The sequence below is a fragment of the Paramormyrops kingsleyae genome, chromosome 1 (assembly GCF_048594095.1).
Source record: "Paramormyrops kingsleyae isolate MSU_618 chromosome 1, PKINGS_0.4, whole genome shotgun sequence".
Lineage (NCBI taxonomy): Eukaryota > Metazoa > Chordata > Actinopteri > Osteoglossiformes > Mormyridae > Paramormyrops > Paramormyrops kingsleyae.
This window is the reverse complement of record NC_132797.1, coordinates 12021711-12040500: the sequence shown is the minus strand read 5'-3', so window position 1 is coordinate 12040500 and position 18790 is coordinate 12021711. Positions and strand designations below refer to the sequence as shown.

At 43.6% G+C, this 18790-nt stretch overlaps 1 protein-coding gene across 1 annotated transcript; it reads right to left on the bottom strand.

Moving 5' to 3' along the window:
- Positions 1–403: 403 nt before the first annotated feature.
- Positions 404–17737, bottom strand: gys2 (glycogen synthase 2). Its single transcript, XM_023816778.2, has 16 exons — positions 17420–17737; positions 16032–16213; positions 13252–13443; positions 12895–13080; positions 12266–12410; positions 11919–12036; positions 11265–11385; positions 9798–9904; positions 9207–9266; positions 8795–8873; positions 7135–7248; positions 5463–5589; positions 4187–4282; positions 3890–4053; positions 3193–3273; positions 404–1165 (listed from the first exon to the last, which is right to left on the bottom strand). The coding sequence occupies exons 1-16, from the start codon at positions 17538–17540 to the stop codon at positions 965–967; spliced, it is 2094 nt and encodes a 697-aa protein (XP_023672546.1). The 5' UTR covers positions 17541–17737; the 3' UTR covers positions 404–964.
- Between the last annotated feature and the right edge of the window lie 1053 nt (positions 17738–18790).

Here is an 18790-nt window from a genome sequence, read left to right as displayed (position 1 = left end):
CTTATTATTGCCATCCAAAAGAAATCTAGCAAAGGTTACAATCGGCAGCATGTTGACGGGCGAATTAAAATGAATATTTATGTAAGGAAAAGTCCTCCTCTATTTCTTTGCTGCTGTTCCTTTCATTTATCCCAGTTTTATACCTGTTACTGAAAACCCATTTCTTATAGCATTTGGAATATTTTTAATAGATACATGCCGGGTAATATGCAGCTTTACCATGTCATTTTCAGGCTTTAATCCATTTATGCAACAGCTGATAGGAAGACATGACAACTTTTCACACCGTGTCAGAACCGTGGGCAAGTGGGGGTCAATGGTTTAATTACGTGGCAGATACGACACACACACACACACACATATATATATATATATATATATATATATACACACACACACACACACAGACAGTTTATAGCTGTTGGGCTAAGTTTACCAGTGGCTTGACTTTTTGGGTTGTTTTATTTTTTTGGAGGGAGATCAAATCGGGACCAAAATTCTCGAGGCTCGGCTTTCAAGACTCAAGACTGATCGGATCTAATGACACCCATGTATGTATATATACACACACACACGCACACACATGCTCATAGCTGTACAACTGGGAAACTACCATCCCGTCTTTTCATTCCAGATGCAAGGTGTCTTTACTTAAAGTTTGCTGTTGAGCACGGATCAGATCTTTACACGCAATTGTACTCATCTGGTTCAGCTGCTGAGGTTTATTGATTCCCGGCAGTGGTACCACTCTCATTGTCGTGTTTTTTTTAAGCACTGCTTCAAACATTTACTCCTGATGCATCGTGGGTCTGTTGCCTTGTAGTTTTTAGCCTTGAAAAAATTCTGGATGCTTGAGCTTTAACACAAGAATATTCGTTCTGCTTTCAGCATACGAAGCCTAAGGGTGAAGCTCACGCTGTCTGGGGGGGAGGTGGTGGGGGGGGCGGCTCTGCCAGGAGCAGCATTAACCCGGTAGCTTCTTCTTGCCAGAAGGTACTGTCTCCAGAGAGAAGGGAGCCTTGATGTTCTGGCGATCTCGCTCAGCTTCCTCTTCCTCGTCATATGGCTCCTCATCTTCCTCGTCGCTATGATGCGGAGTGGAGTGCAGGGAGGCAGATGGAGAGGGGGGTACCGAGGAAGGTCGCGGGTAGCGAAATCCATCCGTCTGCAGAGATATACCAATGGTGACCCCTGACTGATGAAGCAGGCCAGGCAAACCAGACAGGCACACGTACTTCACACAGCATTGTTTTCTACATTTTAAAACACTATAATTGATACTTTATTGATCCCCTTGACGAAATTCTCTTTACGCCTCCCCCAACTTGCTCTCTGTAGGGGACAGTGAGCTGGACACAATCCAGTGGTCATCAAATCATCACTAGTGAACTACTTGTAGCTAACAGGGAGCCAATTGTGTTTTTTTCAGTTCCTGGTGGAGATTTCAGGTCCAGAGAGTACAAATCCAGACCGAGATTTTGTTTCAACCATCCGGTTGAGTACTCTGTGACTGTGACTCTGTATGCTCAACTGGTTGGTTGAAACAAAATCTTGGTCTGGATTTGTATTCTCTGGACCTGAAATCTCCATCTCTGCTTAAAATGCCATAATATGTGTACATTATGGCACCACAGGTAATCTCACTCTGTCTTGGACGCTGAGAACTTTTACCAAGCCGCTGTTCCTGGTGGACAAATTTTTCTGTGGCCGATCCCACAACTGCCATGGAAGGTTTTAGTGATTTGGAGACCGCAGGCAAAGACTCACAATTATAGGTCCTGCACAAAAACTGAACAAAAACTGCAGGCAGCTCATCTCAGTTAACGAAGCCACAGAACTAAAGGACAGACCCAAGTGAGAACTGTTCTAAATGAAGAACTTCAAATGACCTTCACTCAGTTAGAAGACAATATGGCAAGAAAAAGATTATAACTATATAATTCCTTCAAGATTAAAGTGTAGGACATACTTTTTGATAAAGGCATTCATTTTAAACAGAGCCAGTATTAGTGCAAAAAGAAACTAATTTACCCGTCACTGTGTTGATCCTTGCATGGCCAATGTAGTCAAACAGCTACGTTTTCGGTTGTTTCAGTGTGGATGGAAATATTTTAACTAAACTATGTGAAAACGCCTGTGTGGATGGAGATTGTTTTCATTTGAATACTTTACATTGATTAATTCTTTTTTTTTATCTATGACACATTATTATTTGTTTGGAGTGACAAGACAAGAAAGGAAAATTGTGTTATAAATTTAAAAAAGGATAGATCCCATATTACTTTCTTAATAGAAGTAGGTTTCACTGCAAATACACTTGGAGACCCCTACGATAATCATTTCAGCAGCCCCACTCTGGAACACAATTCCATGAATTGGGATGTAAGAGTTTCAGGATCTTACAGTGTGACTCGGCTCCTAAGCAACCAGCATGGTCAAAAAACACTTCAAAGTGTGAACCAGAACAAACAAGCTGTCGGAGTTCAGCAAAATGTTAATCTGTCAATTAAGGGCAGAGAAAACGGTTCGAGCCTGACAGGGCTTTGTCTGCCCTCGCGTCCACTTTGGATAACGAATGAGAGGAAAAGACGATCACCCCCCCCACGACCCCCAACCGCATACCCTCATTGATTGTACAGTATCTGTGATCCAATCAGGAGAGCAGGTCTCATGGTCACGACTCAAACTGTGTGTGTGTGTGTCACAGTTAATCAAATTCTGTTTTATTCAATATTCCTTAGGTTTGCTATTTCTTTAGCAACATAATTCTTACATGCAATAAAGTATTTTTATGAGAGAGAGCAATGGAGTATTCCATAATTTTAACAGAGTATAGCCATCAATGTTTTTCAAATTAAAAACCAAAAAAAAAACCCACTTGGATTTTATTGCTGAATCTTTTGAAATGTAGAATATGTTATGTTGTTTTCTTGTTCAATACCTTGGATATTTTATATAATAGATCTATAAAACAGACTTTAATGTTCAGTTGTTTATATGTCAAACAAAAGTTTGTCTTAGTTTGTCTTTGGCATCGATATTGTGTCGTTTATTGGCCAGGTTTTGTGAAACTTGTTCATCTGCACTTAACTAAGATCCCTTGTTGAAGGGCACAGGCTAGACATTACACACACGGTCAGAGTGTTCAGAGAGACCGCAGTTACAGTGCAGTTAGGCTGAGGTCAGACTTACGCGCAGTGGTGCTGCTGTGTCCATCTTGAACTTATCTGGGAATGTTCTGCTCAGGGCAAGATGGCGCGCGTGCATGTAAAACTTCAAAGACAGCAAGGCAGCGGGTCAGTACTGATCCTCGTTTGACACATAAGAGCGCAGTACAGACACTCACATCCGCTCTACACAGTAAGCAAGTGCTGATGCTCATTCAATACTCAGAAATAGCAGAACTCTCATCCAGTCACACACCAGGCGAGCACCAATAATCTGAGATAGTATCAGTATTCAAACTACCCCTGACCAAGCGGCAGTATAGATGTTTCGCTCCCGTGCATGAAATCAAGCCCATAAGCAGATGCACCTATTAAGAGTTTGAGATAGAGGTACATTATGTACATCACAAGAACTTTACAGATAGAAATAGGAGTTTCATATGAATATTGTAATTATCAGACTGGGACAGGCATGGATTTCCTGATGAAGTCAGATGACCAGTCCCATCTCACCTGAAATAAGTTACCATGATATAAAACTCATTCTCCCACCACATCTTCAGCTTTGTGTCCCCTTACTACTCTACTCCAAGCCTAACGTCTTGTTTCCCCCTCCTGTTTCCCCTTCCTTGAGCTGAAGCAAATCTTAGAGACAGGAACATACCCAGATGCATTATGGGTAGTACAGATTAGTGAGGGAAAAAACAGGTACGACTCCTCACTCGCCCGAGGTACCTCCAGTCCAGCAGGTCCGAAAGCCTCTCGGTGCGGTTCCGCTGGATGATGCGCTGCCTTCTTGACTGCTGGCAGAACCCGAACATGAACTGGGTCAGCTGGTTACAGGACTCGTCCGCCGAGCGGAACCGGCGGTCCACGATGTAGATCCCTGAGAGAGCAGGGCGAGGAGTTTCAGGGGTGAGATGGGGACCAGACAAGCTAAGGCCGCAGCTAAGGCCGCAGCGGCACTGCTGGGGTCTCACTTGTGGGGGACTGAACTGCACAGCTGCAGCTTTACCAACCGTAAGCCGCAGGGTCCGTGACGTGCTCCTCCATGAAGCAGCCGAAGCCCGAGAGGTTGGTGGTCACACTGGGAATCCCCATCACAGTGCATTCGCCTGGGGGGGAAGTTCATCAGGCACCACAGAACAACACTGACATCCTGCATTCTTCCACATCGTCATAATACTGCTTATTCTATTAATACTTCACCTGAAAGGCCTCTCTCACCTTCTGAAACGGAGCCGTGTAATGTGTACGATAAGGAGCACCTTCTCAGACCACCGGATTCTGTACTCATATACAGTACCAGTCAAAAACTCTGGACACACCTGCTTTTAATGCATTTGTCTCTATTTTAGCTATGTTACTCACCTTATAGTAAAAGGCCTTGAGGCAATGAAGTTATACATATCAAATACTGCAATGACAAGAGAAGTGATCAACATCTCAAAATGTGCTCAGATTTTAGACTGAAAATAGCCCCTTTGGCTTCGGATGACAGCATCGCAGACTCCCACTGTTCTTTCAACCAGCTCCCAGATGTAGCCCCCTGGAATGCTTCTCCAGCAGTCCTGAAGGAGTCTCCACAAGTTCTGGGCACACGTTGGTTACCTTGCTCTGACTCGTCAATCAAACTTATCCCAAACCAGCTCTATAGGGTTTAGATCGGGGGGGACTCATCTCATTAACTTGTTGAAAAACAAATGATTTTCAGCAGATGCGTCCAGACTTTTGATCATTACTGTAAATAAAAGCCCTTGTAGGCTGGCAAGTTGTCAGTACAGTTTTCGGTTATTAATGAGATTACCAATGAGAACAATCAGCTTCAGTATTGTGATCTTACCTTCTTAAAAACACATACACACACTCATCTTTCCCTCATAAAAGCATCATATGCTCTATAACCACCACAGGAGTTTAGTTCAGACTCCTCTGTCATCTTTTGGATATTTCCATTTTTCTTCGATCCATCTTCCAAATGTGGATCCTGGTCACAATTGGAACTTCTATTCTTAATGCTCCATAAAATTGACTGTATCACCAATTTATGATGCCGTTTTTTTTTTTAAACCCTTACAAAATGGTTTGGGGCAACTATGTTATGGGAAGCACAATTTAAAAAGAAACTGACCTAAAATAAACTGAAAATTGAAAGGATTAAGGATGCATGACCAGGCAAAGAGGATCAGTCGGGATATAAAAAGAGAATTTAAGCGTATAGTGTTTCTCCACTAGGCTGGGTGTGTGTCACCTTGTATCAGACGTCACAGACAGAGAGGAACAGCATGTTCTTACCTGGCGTGTAGCCCCAGGGCTCATAGTAGGAAGGAAACACGCCAAGATGGCACCCCCGCACAAACTCCTCATAGTCCATAGGGAGGAGGGGGCTTGTGGAGGACAGGAACTCTGGATGGAACACTACCTGAGGCCGGAGAGCAAGTCAGCACTGAGCACAGTGGACAAAGGGAGCTGAACACTATTCAACATTGCCTGAGGACAAAGACCAAGACTGGACTGAACATAGTGGACAAAAAGAGCTGAATGCTGTGGTACATTATCTCAGTAAGAGACAGACAGCACTGAACACAGTGGACAAAGGGAGCTGAACACTATTCAACATTGCCTGAGGACAGAGACCAAGACTGGACTGAACATAGTGGACAAAAAGAGATGAATGCGGTGGTACATATCTCAGTAAGAGACAGACAGCACTGAGCACAGTGGACAAAGGGAGCTGAACACTATTCAACATTGCCTGAGGACAGAGACCAAGACTGGACTGAACATAGTGGACAAAAAGAGCTGAACATGATTTAACATTGCCCGAGGGCAGAGGTCGATGTAAGATTGAGTACAAAGGATAAACTGAGCTGCACACTGTAGAAAATTATGTCAGGGCAGAGACCAAGACAGCACTGAACACAGTAGATAAAAACAGCTGAACACTATAGAACATTATCTCAGAACGGAGATGGAGACAGGACTGAGTGACAAAAATAGCAGAACACTATTAAACATTGTCTGAAGACCAAGACAGGACTGATCACCATCCATTCATCCATCCATCCATCCATTTTCAGAAATCTCTTGCCCTATTCAGGGTCACTGGGGGTTCAGAGCCTATCCCGAAGGCTACAGACGCAAGTCAGGGAACAACCCAGAATCGGATGTGTTACAACACATTATCTAATAATGCCACATTATGTAATGACTTGACAAAATGTAACAAATTTTCATCACATAATGTGATGGTGTCACAACTCAACAAAATGTTATAAATTCCCAGAGTACATTATCATTTTATATTGCAACATTACCCTAATATTACTATCATTATAGTTATCACCGTTATTATTATCATCATTCAATTTGTTCATCATTCATTCAGTTGAACTATTAGATAATGTGAAATTATTAGATCGTGTGTTTTTACAGGGTACCAACCCACCGCGGGACACACTAACACACCAGTCAGGACTGAACACGGTGGGAAAAAAAGAGATAAACACCATGAAACATTATTTGAGGACAGAGACAGAGACAAGACTAAACACAGTGAATAAAGAAGGATAGACACTGTGAAACATCTGAGGACAGACTGGGAGTGGACAAAGGGAGCAGAGGACTGATCTTTTCTAATCGTTCAGGTTGGTCCTCAAGATCTGTAAGATCTTCAAAATAAATCTTAGACACATGGCTGTCAACCTGACGCTGGCCAGACGTCTGTGAGGTTCCAGCTGGGGATGACGTCGTCATGAAAAGGAAACTGGGAAGCACGGGATAGTGAAGCTTTCCTGCCTCTGCTTCCACGTGATAGATGTTAGGAAAGGTCACTATGACAACGTGTCCTTTGGAAAAAAAAAAGAGGGAGCGCCCGATCTGGCAGGTTTCAGACAGGCCTTAAAACAGGACGACGGCCTACAGATCTGCGACGGGAAAAGGGGCGGCTACGAATGGGCTGGCTCACCTTGACGCGGTCGGTGCGGCAGTTAAAGAGGCCGATGCGTCGGACGTTGGACAATATCGGGTCCGAGCCGTCATCCAGCATGTTGTGGGTCGTCACTGGGGGGAGGCCATGTCTCTGGGGTGGAACAGGGCAGCATGCATCTGTGAGTGTGTGTGCGTGTGCATGCAGGACAGAGCATGAAGCACTTCATAAAATTCAATTCAGTTTTATATAGAGCCTGTTAAAATGCAGTCACTCCATGGAACCTGATACATGGAACCTGATAAGAGTGTGAGACAATAGGACACAATTTTTCACAAAATTGTGCATGAAAAGGGGAAAAGTGAAAGAAAGAAAGAAAGAATACCAGAAAGATGAGAGAGGAACCAAAAACTCCAAAGAAGGGAGATAAAGAACCTTCGGAGTTCGAAGATCAACTGGCCAGTTCTCCAAGCATGTCTGTGTAAACTGCCAGATGGTTGGCCGTACTTGAAGATGTGGTGTGTCTGCATGTTACGGTGTGGTGTGACTATGTGTGTATGTGTGCATTTCAGGGAGCTTACATGTGTGCAGGTGAATCACCGTGTATATTGGAGGGAGAGGGAGTTTGTGCAAACAAGAGTGAGCATGTATATACACAAGCAAATGTAACAGTTTTACTGTTGACTATTTATTATTACTATCTACCAATATATTTTAATGTCTTTTTACTGTCTAAATGTGTATAGAGCTACTCTGCCCTAAAAAGGCAAAATACAATAACTATGCTGACACTGAGAAAAAGGGCTTCAAATATTTTTGACTATTGACCTATATGTGTAGATGGTAGGTAAATGGTAGTGTTTTCTGCAAAACTGAGCATGGCTGGACTAAGATGTTTGGACATGAGCTAAAACTATCTATCTATCCATCCATCCATCCATCCATCGTAATCTAACTAGTCAAGGAAATCAACAAGTCAAACATTTCAGTGTCAGTTTAAAGTTGATGGTATTCCTAAGCAACTGCCCCGCAACACAAAACAGAGACACTATCTTCAGAGGAATGTTGCAGCCAGCACAGTGACCACTGTTCAAGAAACGGGAGCTAACAGAGTGAAAGCCCGCTAGCCCAGCAGCCGTGCGGGTGAAGGAAAGTCATGTCAGACGTAGCTGGAAACAGAGGCAGAGGTCTGCAGTAGGCATCTCAGCGTGAACGTGAATCGCTTCTTCTCGGGTTCTCTGAAAGGCCGGGTCCTGATTTGTGTCCCAGGCCGGAGCTGATGACAGGCACCCGTAACGGTTCATTACATCAGACACCCACGGACTGAGGCGGGAACGGGGCGTCTTCTCGCGAGCGGTCGATACCTCTTACGCTTCTGCGTCTGAAACGCTGACGCTGAAATAAATCTCAATGAAAACAAGAACACCATGGGCACTGCGTCCTGGCGTGGGTGTCACTGGAGCGAGACACACCTGGGCCCTCTGACCAGCCCGTTGGCATGCAGAAGGGGTTGGGCATTTTACCAACCAAGCGGGGCCATGACCTCACTCTGACCTTCCTGTGACCTTTGGGTGTTATTTTGGTTCATAAGGTTCTGCACGGCGAGCAGACGGCAGCCTGACTTTTTCTTTCAAGCCCAATATCTTCTTCTCACTGGTCGCTTCTTCTCCTTTGCTGGTTGACGGCGGGTCCTTCCTACCTGAGTGGCATATATGGCCCTCTTCATGATGGTGACGTCGTCCCTGTCCAGGATGGTATTCATGTCTGGGATCTCTCCTCTGAGCAAGAAACACAAGGAGTGATGAGAAGAAACGTGAGAGCACCACCCCCGTGTCCATCTCCAGCCCATACCAGCCTGGGGTCTTGCCAGAACTAATCCATAAACACTCCAATCTGATTACCCCTTTAATCACACAAAGGTCACATCAGCGCTCTGACAGTTAGAGTGATAGCCCCTCCCCCCTCCTGAAGACACTGGCCAGGAAGAAAGTGGGGGGGGGTTTTCACTCCAGTATGTCGGAAACATGAGGAAAGTACTGTAGACCCCATAACCACACGGGAGACGGGAGGAGACCTAGCAAGGCATGATGTGTTAGATATAAATTACTTACTTCAACAGAGCTTCATACAAGCGCTTGCCAAACTTCTCCTTTACCTGGTGAGCAGTGTCCCTACCAAAGAGAGGCAGGTGGTGGGGGGGGGGGGGTCGTCAGAGGTCACTTGATAAATGCATAGAGTATCACACAGCCCACCTGACTCACTGACTGCATCGCATCATAATCATTCCCTATTTCTGTTTGGTTTGTACTTGCAGAAATCTTTCAACTAGGTTATAGTTTTTTAAATATTCTTCTATATCCACCTGAGATCCAAAGAAAAAAAAAATTATTTGACAGGACACATCCCCATACATGAGATGTCATCTTAAAGCCCTAACTGTCCATTGTAAGGAGCAATAGGAGAGTGGCAAGTATGGTATGAAAAATATGAGCAAGGTCTTGATACATCTTGATATTACTGTGAAACATTCTATAAAAATAATTGAAGGTTAAGACCATATTTTCAAAAACCTAAACATGTATAAACGTGCACAGGTCTCCTTAAACAGTGCATCCATGTATCCATGCATGCAGGAGGGGGGTGAGTACTGAGGTTACAATTTAGCTTAATTAGGGTTAGCATAGCTAGCATTAGCCATTTACCAGAGCTGTTTCCGGACCGCCTGCCCCTTCAGCGATTCCACGTTGAAGTTGTTGGTTTTAGCCGGCATGATGAAGAAAACCACCACCGTCACATCGTTCTTGTGCACCTGAGAGAGGCACACAGCAGACAGGAGAGAGAAATGTCTCCCAAGGATATGACAACAAGTAGATATGAACACAAAGACTACGGTCTCCTGCTGCAACTCGGCATCCACCTGGACAATAAGCTGGACTGGTCAAAGCATTCTCTGGCCACCTACAAGAAGGGTCAAAGTAGGATGTACTTCCTAAGGAGACTCAGGTCTTTTATGCAACACTAGGCTGCGGATGTTTTATGAGTCTGTGGTGGCCGGCGCCATTTTCTTCTCTGTAGCAAGCTGGGGTGGCAGCATGAAAGTGGCAGAGGCCAAGAGGCTCAACAAGCTTATCAGGAAAGCGGCTTCTGTAGTGGGTGAGGAACTCGACAGCTTGGAAATGGTGGCTGAACGGAGAATATTGTTCAGACTTCAGTCCATCATGGACAATGCTGATCACTCGCTCCACAGTGTGGTGGCTGATCAGAGAAGCACTTTTAGCTACAGGCTGACTAGCATTAAGTGCTCCACTGACCGCCACAGAAGATCTTTCCTACCTACAGCCATCAGACTCTATAACTCCTCACACTGATCTCACACCCAGCCTCAGACGTTAGAATAAACCCATACTTTAGCCTGTGCAATAAACCTGCTGCTATTCAGATGTGCAATATTCATCTTGTAATTTACCTTTATTACTACACTTAACAGAATTTATTCTATTTATATATATTGTATTTCTGTTTCTCATGTATATATCATGGTGTATATAACGCAGAGTCTCTCTTTTATAATTTTATTTCAGTTTCTTATAGTTATATCTGATCTTCTTTTTTTATGTTCTTGTCTTGTGTCTCTGTGTGACCGTTTAGTAGTAACATGAGCAATTTCCTCCGGGATCAATAAAGTTTTTCTGATTCTGATTCTGATTCTGAAAACAACATCACGCATCTGGGCTGCGCGTGGCAAAGAGGGCTACGTAGATACCCAGTGACACCAGAGGAAGGTCCATGCTGGCCAGGCCTCCAGTACTGGAGTGTGGGCCCCCTGTGGAATCTCCCCATGTGGGGACAGCCATGAGGATAGTAACCAATGAAGTACTGACCCCACAAGGGCCTGTGGTGACCTTCTTGCAAGGAGACCACCCTTAAAAAGCTTGACCTGCTGAGATGACCCAAACTTCTTTCTTAAGTTTAATCTATTCTTGAGAGGAATTTCTTTTCTACTGTAGTTTGAAGATAGACTCAAAGGATGGTAACTAGGTGTATAGGATACCCAGAATTCTGCTTGGATGTTTGTCCACATAGATGTGGGTATATGCAGGTAAAACCCCTAGTAGAGACTTCCGGCTGAGCTGGACTCTCCATGCATGGATTAAACTAGGAACTCTTACTCTGAGCAGGTAGTTGAGCCTGGATAGAGACTCCAGGAATATGTCAGCTCCCTTGTTGGTGAACTCGTATCGCCCGGCGATGAAGAAGAACAGTGTTTTTTCGAGATTGAAGTCAAGATGGCTGCCAGGAGGAGAGAGAGTGACATTCAGGGCAAAACAAAATCAAACCACCAATCATATACTCAAATAGAGACTTTGGACAGGCCCTAATGAATGAGTATGTAACAAAACAGAAAGATATAATTTGTCCCAGAATTTTTTTCCATTTAGTAGAACAAGTCAAACCAACTTTCCTGATTTTTTACAGCATGTCTGTAACTATGGACAATCCCATGAACTTTAACTTAAAATTAAAAGCTTGAAGTGTGACCTGTGTAAATGACAGCAGTGAGTAAGCACCCCAGGGCCTTGTACGGCTGAACACCTACACCGTGGAGAGCTTTGTCATGCTTCTAAGCGGACCAGACAACAAATGGAATGGGCCACAAGAAAACCGCAAGCAAGATCAATAAGTCGTTAAAGAAAAAGTATTTATGTCTGATATAATTCAGTCTACATACTACTCCATAAAGCTTAATGTCACTTCAGAACCATATTATGGCAGCCTTGTTGATTGAGGTATAAAACGGATTTGGGCTGAACGGCTGGGCTCACCCATAAAAATGCCCCCGGACAAACTCTTGAATCTTGGCTTTGTTTATGGAATGAAGGTTCTGGAACTCATGCATGGCTGAGAACTTTTTAACATTCAGTCCATTCGGGGTCACCATATCTGCACAGAAAATGGGGTAAATACAAAAGAAAGTATTTACTAGGCTTTGAGATTTGCTAAAAGAAAGACGTTGTTGTCTATCCATGACTAGGAGGAACAACAAAGGGTCATCTTCACCAGGGAAGGGAGGAAGTACCAGTCAATGCACTGTGCACTGGCGACAGAAAGAAGGAGACTGACAAGTGATTATGACAGGAAGTCCTGCCCCCCCGCCACCTCCAGGTCCCACCTGGCTTCCTGTGGAGCATGTGGTCAGCCTCCACGGCAGTGATCTGCGAGACGGTGGTGAAGACATGTGAGCAGTGAACAGCAGCTCGCTCCAAACAGTACCGATGGTAGATCTGCCTCTCGCCAGCCTCCTTATCGATGTTGAACTGCGATGAATTAACATACAACACACACACGCACACACACACACACACACAGAAAAACACAATTTAAGCAACTATAAAAAAACAATTACATGAGCACATAAAGTAGCTGCATACATTCTACATTGATCTTGTGTTAGTGCTACCACCATCAGCCTGCACACACACACACACACACACACACACAGAGTTCATATATTCCTATCATGTGGAAAGTCCTTAACCCTAACTATGATAACCCTAACCCAAACCCAACCTTATTTAGTCCTCACAATGTGGTAAATACTAACCCTCACACATGCACTCGCACACACAAAGTACACACACACTCACACACACACACTATTTCCAATGCCAGTCTTTTGAGAGCTGCATTTTCACAATATGACAGCTGTCAATCACAGCTGACCTTTCCACCGAGCCTTATTACTCTCTCTCTCTCTCTCTCACACACACACACACACACATCTCTCTCACGCACACACACCTTGTCCAGGTTGTTGTAGAAATCTACATTCCCAGCACACAGGTATCGGCCCAGCAGAGTAGCATGTGTCGTAAAGATGGTCGCCAAGGGAAGCTTCCGTGAGCGACAGAGTACGAGCCCCGCTCCAGCCTGCCACTCGTGGAAGTGTGCGATGACATTGGGCATGTCTTGGAACCCGTCTGTTAGCTGACAGGTGCATCAGGCAAGTTCAACAAACCAACGCACGTCAAGACACTGTGACATTTACCAATACACCCAATAGATATAGATAAACATGTCACAAAAGTTACATTACTGGAAGAAAAACTAACTAGTAAATAAGTTCACAGCCAAAGCTATGAGGATCTCTACACGCACCTCTTTGAAAAACCAGGCAACCATTGACCCAAAAATGAGGGAGTCATTGGCTTCCCTGTCATGGAAGGGAAGGCTGATCCCACATGTATCCCAGAGTTCCCCCTTCCATCGGTCCAGATTCCAGGCAGCAGCCCCGATGTCAAAGAGCACCACATAGGGACTGCCCTCAATGAGCCAGCGACCAAAGTGCACCTGCAGAGGAGCCCCACATTAAAATCGAGGGAGGCAGACCTGTAACATATAGCTGTGCCGCTGTGAATAACACACATATGCAGAGTGGGAAAATGCACAAACATTTTTAAAAAGCAGATGCTGCTGGGCCAGAGTCACACTTATAAATACAACAAATAGATTATAGTAAATCCCAAACAATGTCAGATGCCAGTCTTCCACCGTGCTCACTGGCTGTGATGTGCACAAACCTATGGAAGCACTTCACTGCCCTCTGCTGGGAGAAATGTAATACTACACATATTGAATTGCTTTCTCTGGCATCATAATGTCGATTAATTTCACTTTTCTCGCGGTATTCACTGCTCTGATTTAACATAAAGCTTACTAGGAGCATTTTCTATTTATTCAGATGGAACGCCATGTCCATTTAGCATATTGTTCGGTATTAAAATGGGCATCACCGCTCTGTTTGAATATGTCTGTTGCGGATGTGTGAGCAAGCTTGAGTGTTCAGATGGAACGGAAGTGTTTCATTTCCTGGTGCAATGACAGCCTTGGGATGCATCGCCTGTAGGGGGCCCTGGAGTAGAGGGCACAAAATAGCGGGGGCAGAGGAGGGGTATCGCGACAGGGGGAGCTGACGTGGGGTGGGGGGGCTCGGTAAAAATTGCTGACCCAAGGAGTGGGGGTTCTTTTTTTGTTGTGGGGCTCACTGCCATGATGCCCTCCCCACCTCCTCCACTACTGGACAGGATGCCAGTCCATCACAGGACATAGACAAGCACAATCATACACTACAGGCAATTCAGAGAGACTGATATTCGTAACTGCTTCACATTAACCTGAACTACTACTATACTGTACTACAGTCTTATGAAGTTATCAAAATGTTTACATGAAGAACTGACTGCACATTTGAGTACTGCCATTTAAGAATGGATCAAATTGCCAAAAAATGGCTGAGAATGGAGGATTTTGTTTCCCAGAGACACAAAAATGTTATTTCCTTCGTTACATTTGGGTACAATATCCACTCCCCTCACTGGATAACGTTTTTAGCTCTCACTGCATCAGAAGAACCACCAGCATTGTTAGACTGTTCACTTCCTGGTCACTGCCTGTTCGTTCTGTCATCCTCTTGTAGGCGCTACAGGTCAATTAACAAGAGGTGAGTTTTGAGGGGGGGGAGGGTAATATTCTGAACAGGGTGTGGTGTGTGAATTTGGTGAAAAGTGTTGCTGTGAAATTATGTGGGGAATTGTGTAATTTATGGTGGAAAGGGGAATGGTGTAATGATTATATGTAGGGCATTTGTGCAATAATCTGTGGATGGCAATGTGCAATATTTTAGTGTAGGGCATTTGTGTAATAGTCTATGCAATGTACTTAGTGTAGGTGTTGGACTAGCTACTCCATCACAAGCTAAGCAGGTTTCAGCCTGGTCAGTACTTGGATGGGAGACCAGCTGGGTTGCTGCTGGAAGATGTGTTAGTGTGACCGATAGGAGAGCCCATTCTGTGGTCTGTGTGGATCCCAATGCCCCAGTGCAGTGATGGGGACACTGTGGCTGACAGGGGAGCCCATCCTGTGGTCTGTGTGGATCCCAGTGCCCCAGAGCAGTGATGGGGACACTGTGGCTGACAGGGGAGCCCATCCTGTGGTCTGTGTGGATCCCAGTGCAGTGATGGGGACACTGTGGCTGATAGGGGAGCCCATCCTGTGGTCTGTGTGGATCCCAGTCCAGTGATGGGGACACTGTGTCGTAAAAATGGTGCTGCCCTTCAGATGAGATGTAAAACTGAGATCCAGACTCTCTGAGGTTGTAAAACATCCTTGGGCATATTTCTAAAGACTGGGGTTGGTACCCTGTTACTTTAGTTAAATTGCCCACTGTGGCCCTTTCAAATCTGACCTCCTAATCACCCCCTGTATTTAATTGGTGAATTTTCTCCTGCCCCTTCACCACCTTAGCGACTGTGTGGTGAGCGTACTGGTGCAGAATAGCTGCCATCGCATCATCCAGGTGGGGGCTACACAGTGGTGGGGGCTACACAGTGGTGGTGGCTGAAGAGGCTCCCCATTGATTGGGTGTCTTGGAAAGTGTTATATAAATGTAATATTCATTCATTTAAAAACAGGTTATTTTCCAAGGGCTTACAGGTGAACTGAACTCACATCCATTACTTGAATCTTTCTGTACCAATACAATATATATATATATTTATTATCCTGAAGTGCAATATTTACTGTATGGTTCAGACCTCATACTGAGAGATACCTCATGAGAGATTAATATCTTACATACCCAGATGTGCCTATTATGGTGTTATATTTTATTTAATTTCAAGACTTTTGTCATTCTTGCACTGCTGCTGTGGTTGTTGAGTTTGCAGTGATCAGGAGTAGTACTTTTTAAGTTTCACTGTACGTACGATCACTACGATGACAATACATGCTGTTCTGTTCTACCTTTCTACGGTTTGTATAGTTTTGTTGTTGTGGTTGTTTAAACAATTAATACATTTCGCCACTTGGTGGCGCGCATATACCCATGCAGTTTATAGGGACTCCGAGAACAAATATTGAGGTGCCCAGCAAGTGCGTACCTGACAGCCGTTGTTTGTCAGACAGTCCATGGCCTTCTTTATCGCAGGGTTCGGGGGGTCGCAGCCCTCTACCTGGGTCTTGAAGTTGTGCTCGTAGTATGGGCCCACCATGAAGTAGTTATCTCCCCATTCATCCACCGTGATCTTGGCTTTGGTTTGAATCACTGTGTAAATCCCTCCAACTGCAAGGGGGGGGGGGAGGAGAAGCAACCGCAATAACTTCTCTTTCAGGAAAAACGTGAAAAAGCATTATGCATTCTTTAATGTTTCAATTAATCAAACAAACAAGGAATGCTATAAATAACTACATAGCTACAGGGTAGATTTTAATATAATGATTATTATAATATTGCGTAAACAAACGCATATTCGCATAACGCTTTAATTCACAGTGGTCGAATATTCGCAGTTGTTGATGTTATCATTGGCAAATCACCTCGGTACCCTCCAGACACTTGGTAAAAACGGCATATGTTGCGTCCATATGGTAGGTGAACTTCACTGAAAACCACAATTTCCGCTGAAACCATCCAAAACTCGGTGTTTGACTACAGCTTAATATGTAATCCTTCGGGCTGATCGATGTTCTCCTCTCAGGTGCCCTTAAATGTTTGCTTTGAGGTTAAGGGTCTGTTCTGACCATCAGCACGGCCCTTTACTGAAGCTGTCTTTTATACAGATATCACTGATACAGTTCATAGAGGCCTGTTACACAAATAACTTAACCAGAAATGCAACATGTATCATTAATCACGTCCGCATTAATTATAAAGCATTCAATGCCAGTTTCATCTAACGGTAGCAATAGTTACGACTTAAATTTTTAATAATAATGTGCAGTCAATAGAAAACCTTTCAAATAACAGTAACGATGACTAATTTATATTCACATTAATACCACAGCAAGACAGAGTGAGGTGAGTGTCCTGTTAGGGGCGGCAAAGACAGACTAACATTACACCATTGTGTGTAAGAATTAAGGCTTTTAGACTTTTTTTTTCTTCAGTACTGCTCCCTATTAATGCTCTTTGACAAGCAGGTGATACAACCTTTGCCATTAATATAATCATATAACAAACCGCATGTAACAATATTACCGCATACAGTAACCAATGATGTGACACAGAACAAGCATGTCCTATAGCCTACATATTGATATTGTCAATCAGTAATAGGCTAATATTCCCTCATCGTTATAGGTCAAAATTCAAAAAAGTTTTTTAATGATTCGATCGGTCTTGTTTTATGTTACAGTCGAGCCACTTTCGTGGTTATCATTTTAAAACGGCAGGCTTAACTCTCGTAACATAATTGACAAAACCATAATAAATCACAAAACCAAAACGAATTTTAAAAATGTGCGTAACACTTTCGTGTAGTGCCGATACCTTTATTAGTTACTTCCCAGGCAACTTCAAAGAGCAGCAGATCTTCCACGGGCAGACCTTCATCCTCCCAAAGCGGCAGTCCGCTCAAGGAGGACATGGACAGAGACCGAGAAAGCGGCATGGCGCCTTTTGGAAATGTCTAACTAGTCACAAATGGCAAGGCTTTCGGAAAGAAAATGGTCTGTTTCTGAATTTCCTTCTCCAGTTGACCTCAAAATATGCACATGTTGCAGACCTTGTCGAGGTCAGAACTCACACCGGGGGACTGGGAGTGAATGAGGCGGAGCGCTGTTTGTCGAACCAAGTACCACGCGTATGTTCGCTACCCGCCAGACTGCGAATAAAGTCCACTTTCACCCAGTGTCGAGTGAAAAGTGGGCGGCGGGAGGAGGTGCAGATTGCTGGATAAGCAGTTATGCCGATATGATATATGTCACATTAGGTTCATGCATATTAAAGCATATAAACATATGATCAGTGTTTCCACAGCATATTTAGTGCTTATACCAAATCGTTGGAAGGAATCATGTGTGAGGGGTGATATCCCAGAAATATGTTAACTTACTTGAAAATTAATAATCTGTTATTACGCCACCTGTCGACAGTCTTTCAAGATCTTAAATAATGAAATTCGTGCGAGAACAAATCGAATTTTGTCTCCCTCTTGTGGATGACTCGGCATTTCTTGATTCAAGTGTGTATGAACACAAAAGAAACTTTGAGGATCTCATAAGATGTTCTGAAAGTTTGTACTGGAATATACTTGTTTGTATTTTTTGGCAATAAAAAAAGAAAATTTGAAACTCGTACATGCTGATATAGCACGAAACCTCGGTTTTTAATATTGTAATACGTTAGATTCTGTCGATATTTAGAATGCAATTGGTTGTTGCATTTGGCAAATTGTTAATATTGACGATGAGGCATTACATTTTTGTTTCAGTACAAAAGGACAGTCTTTTTTTCAATAAGTGCGCTGAGAAAATCTAAAAGCTACATTACTAAATCTAAATAGAAGCATATGTCAAAGGATTTGTCAATGTAAATTAGCTATATTTGCCGTAATCTTGTTTTAGGTTAGAAATTAAATGAAATACAAATTTTAATTATACAGCACTCTCATGTATTATTTCAACGAACAATATAATAGGCCTACCTTGAACAAATTAAATAACTAGACACATTCATCAAAAACGATTTAGCTGTTATTATAACAGCACAACACAAAACGCGTAGCATTATGAGGTATATTGTTCCATAATTCGCTAATAACTGGTTTCAGCACAACGGACAGCTCCGTGATTGGCGTGATCAGAAACGCAGAGCCTTCTGATTCGCTGAAATCCGCGGCTTCCCACGTGCGGCATAAGA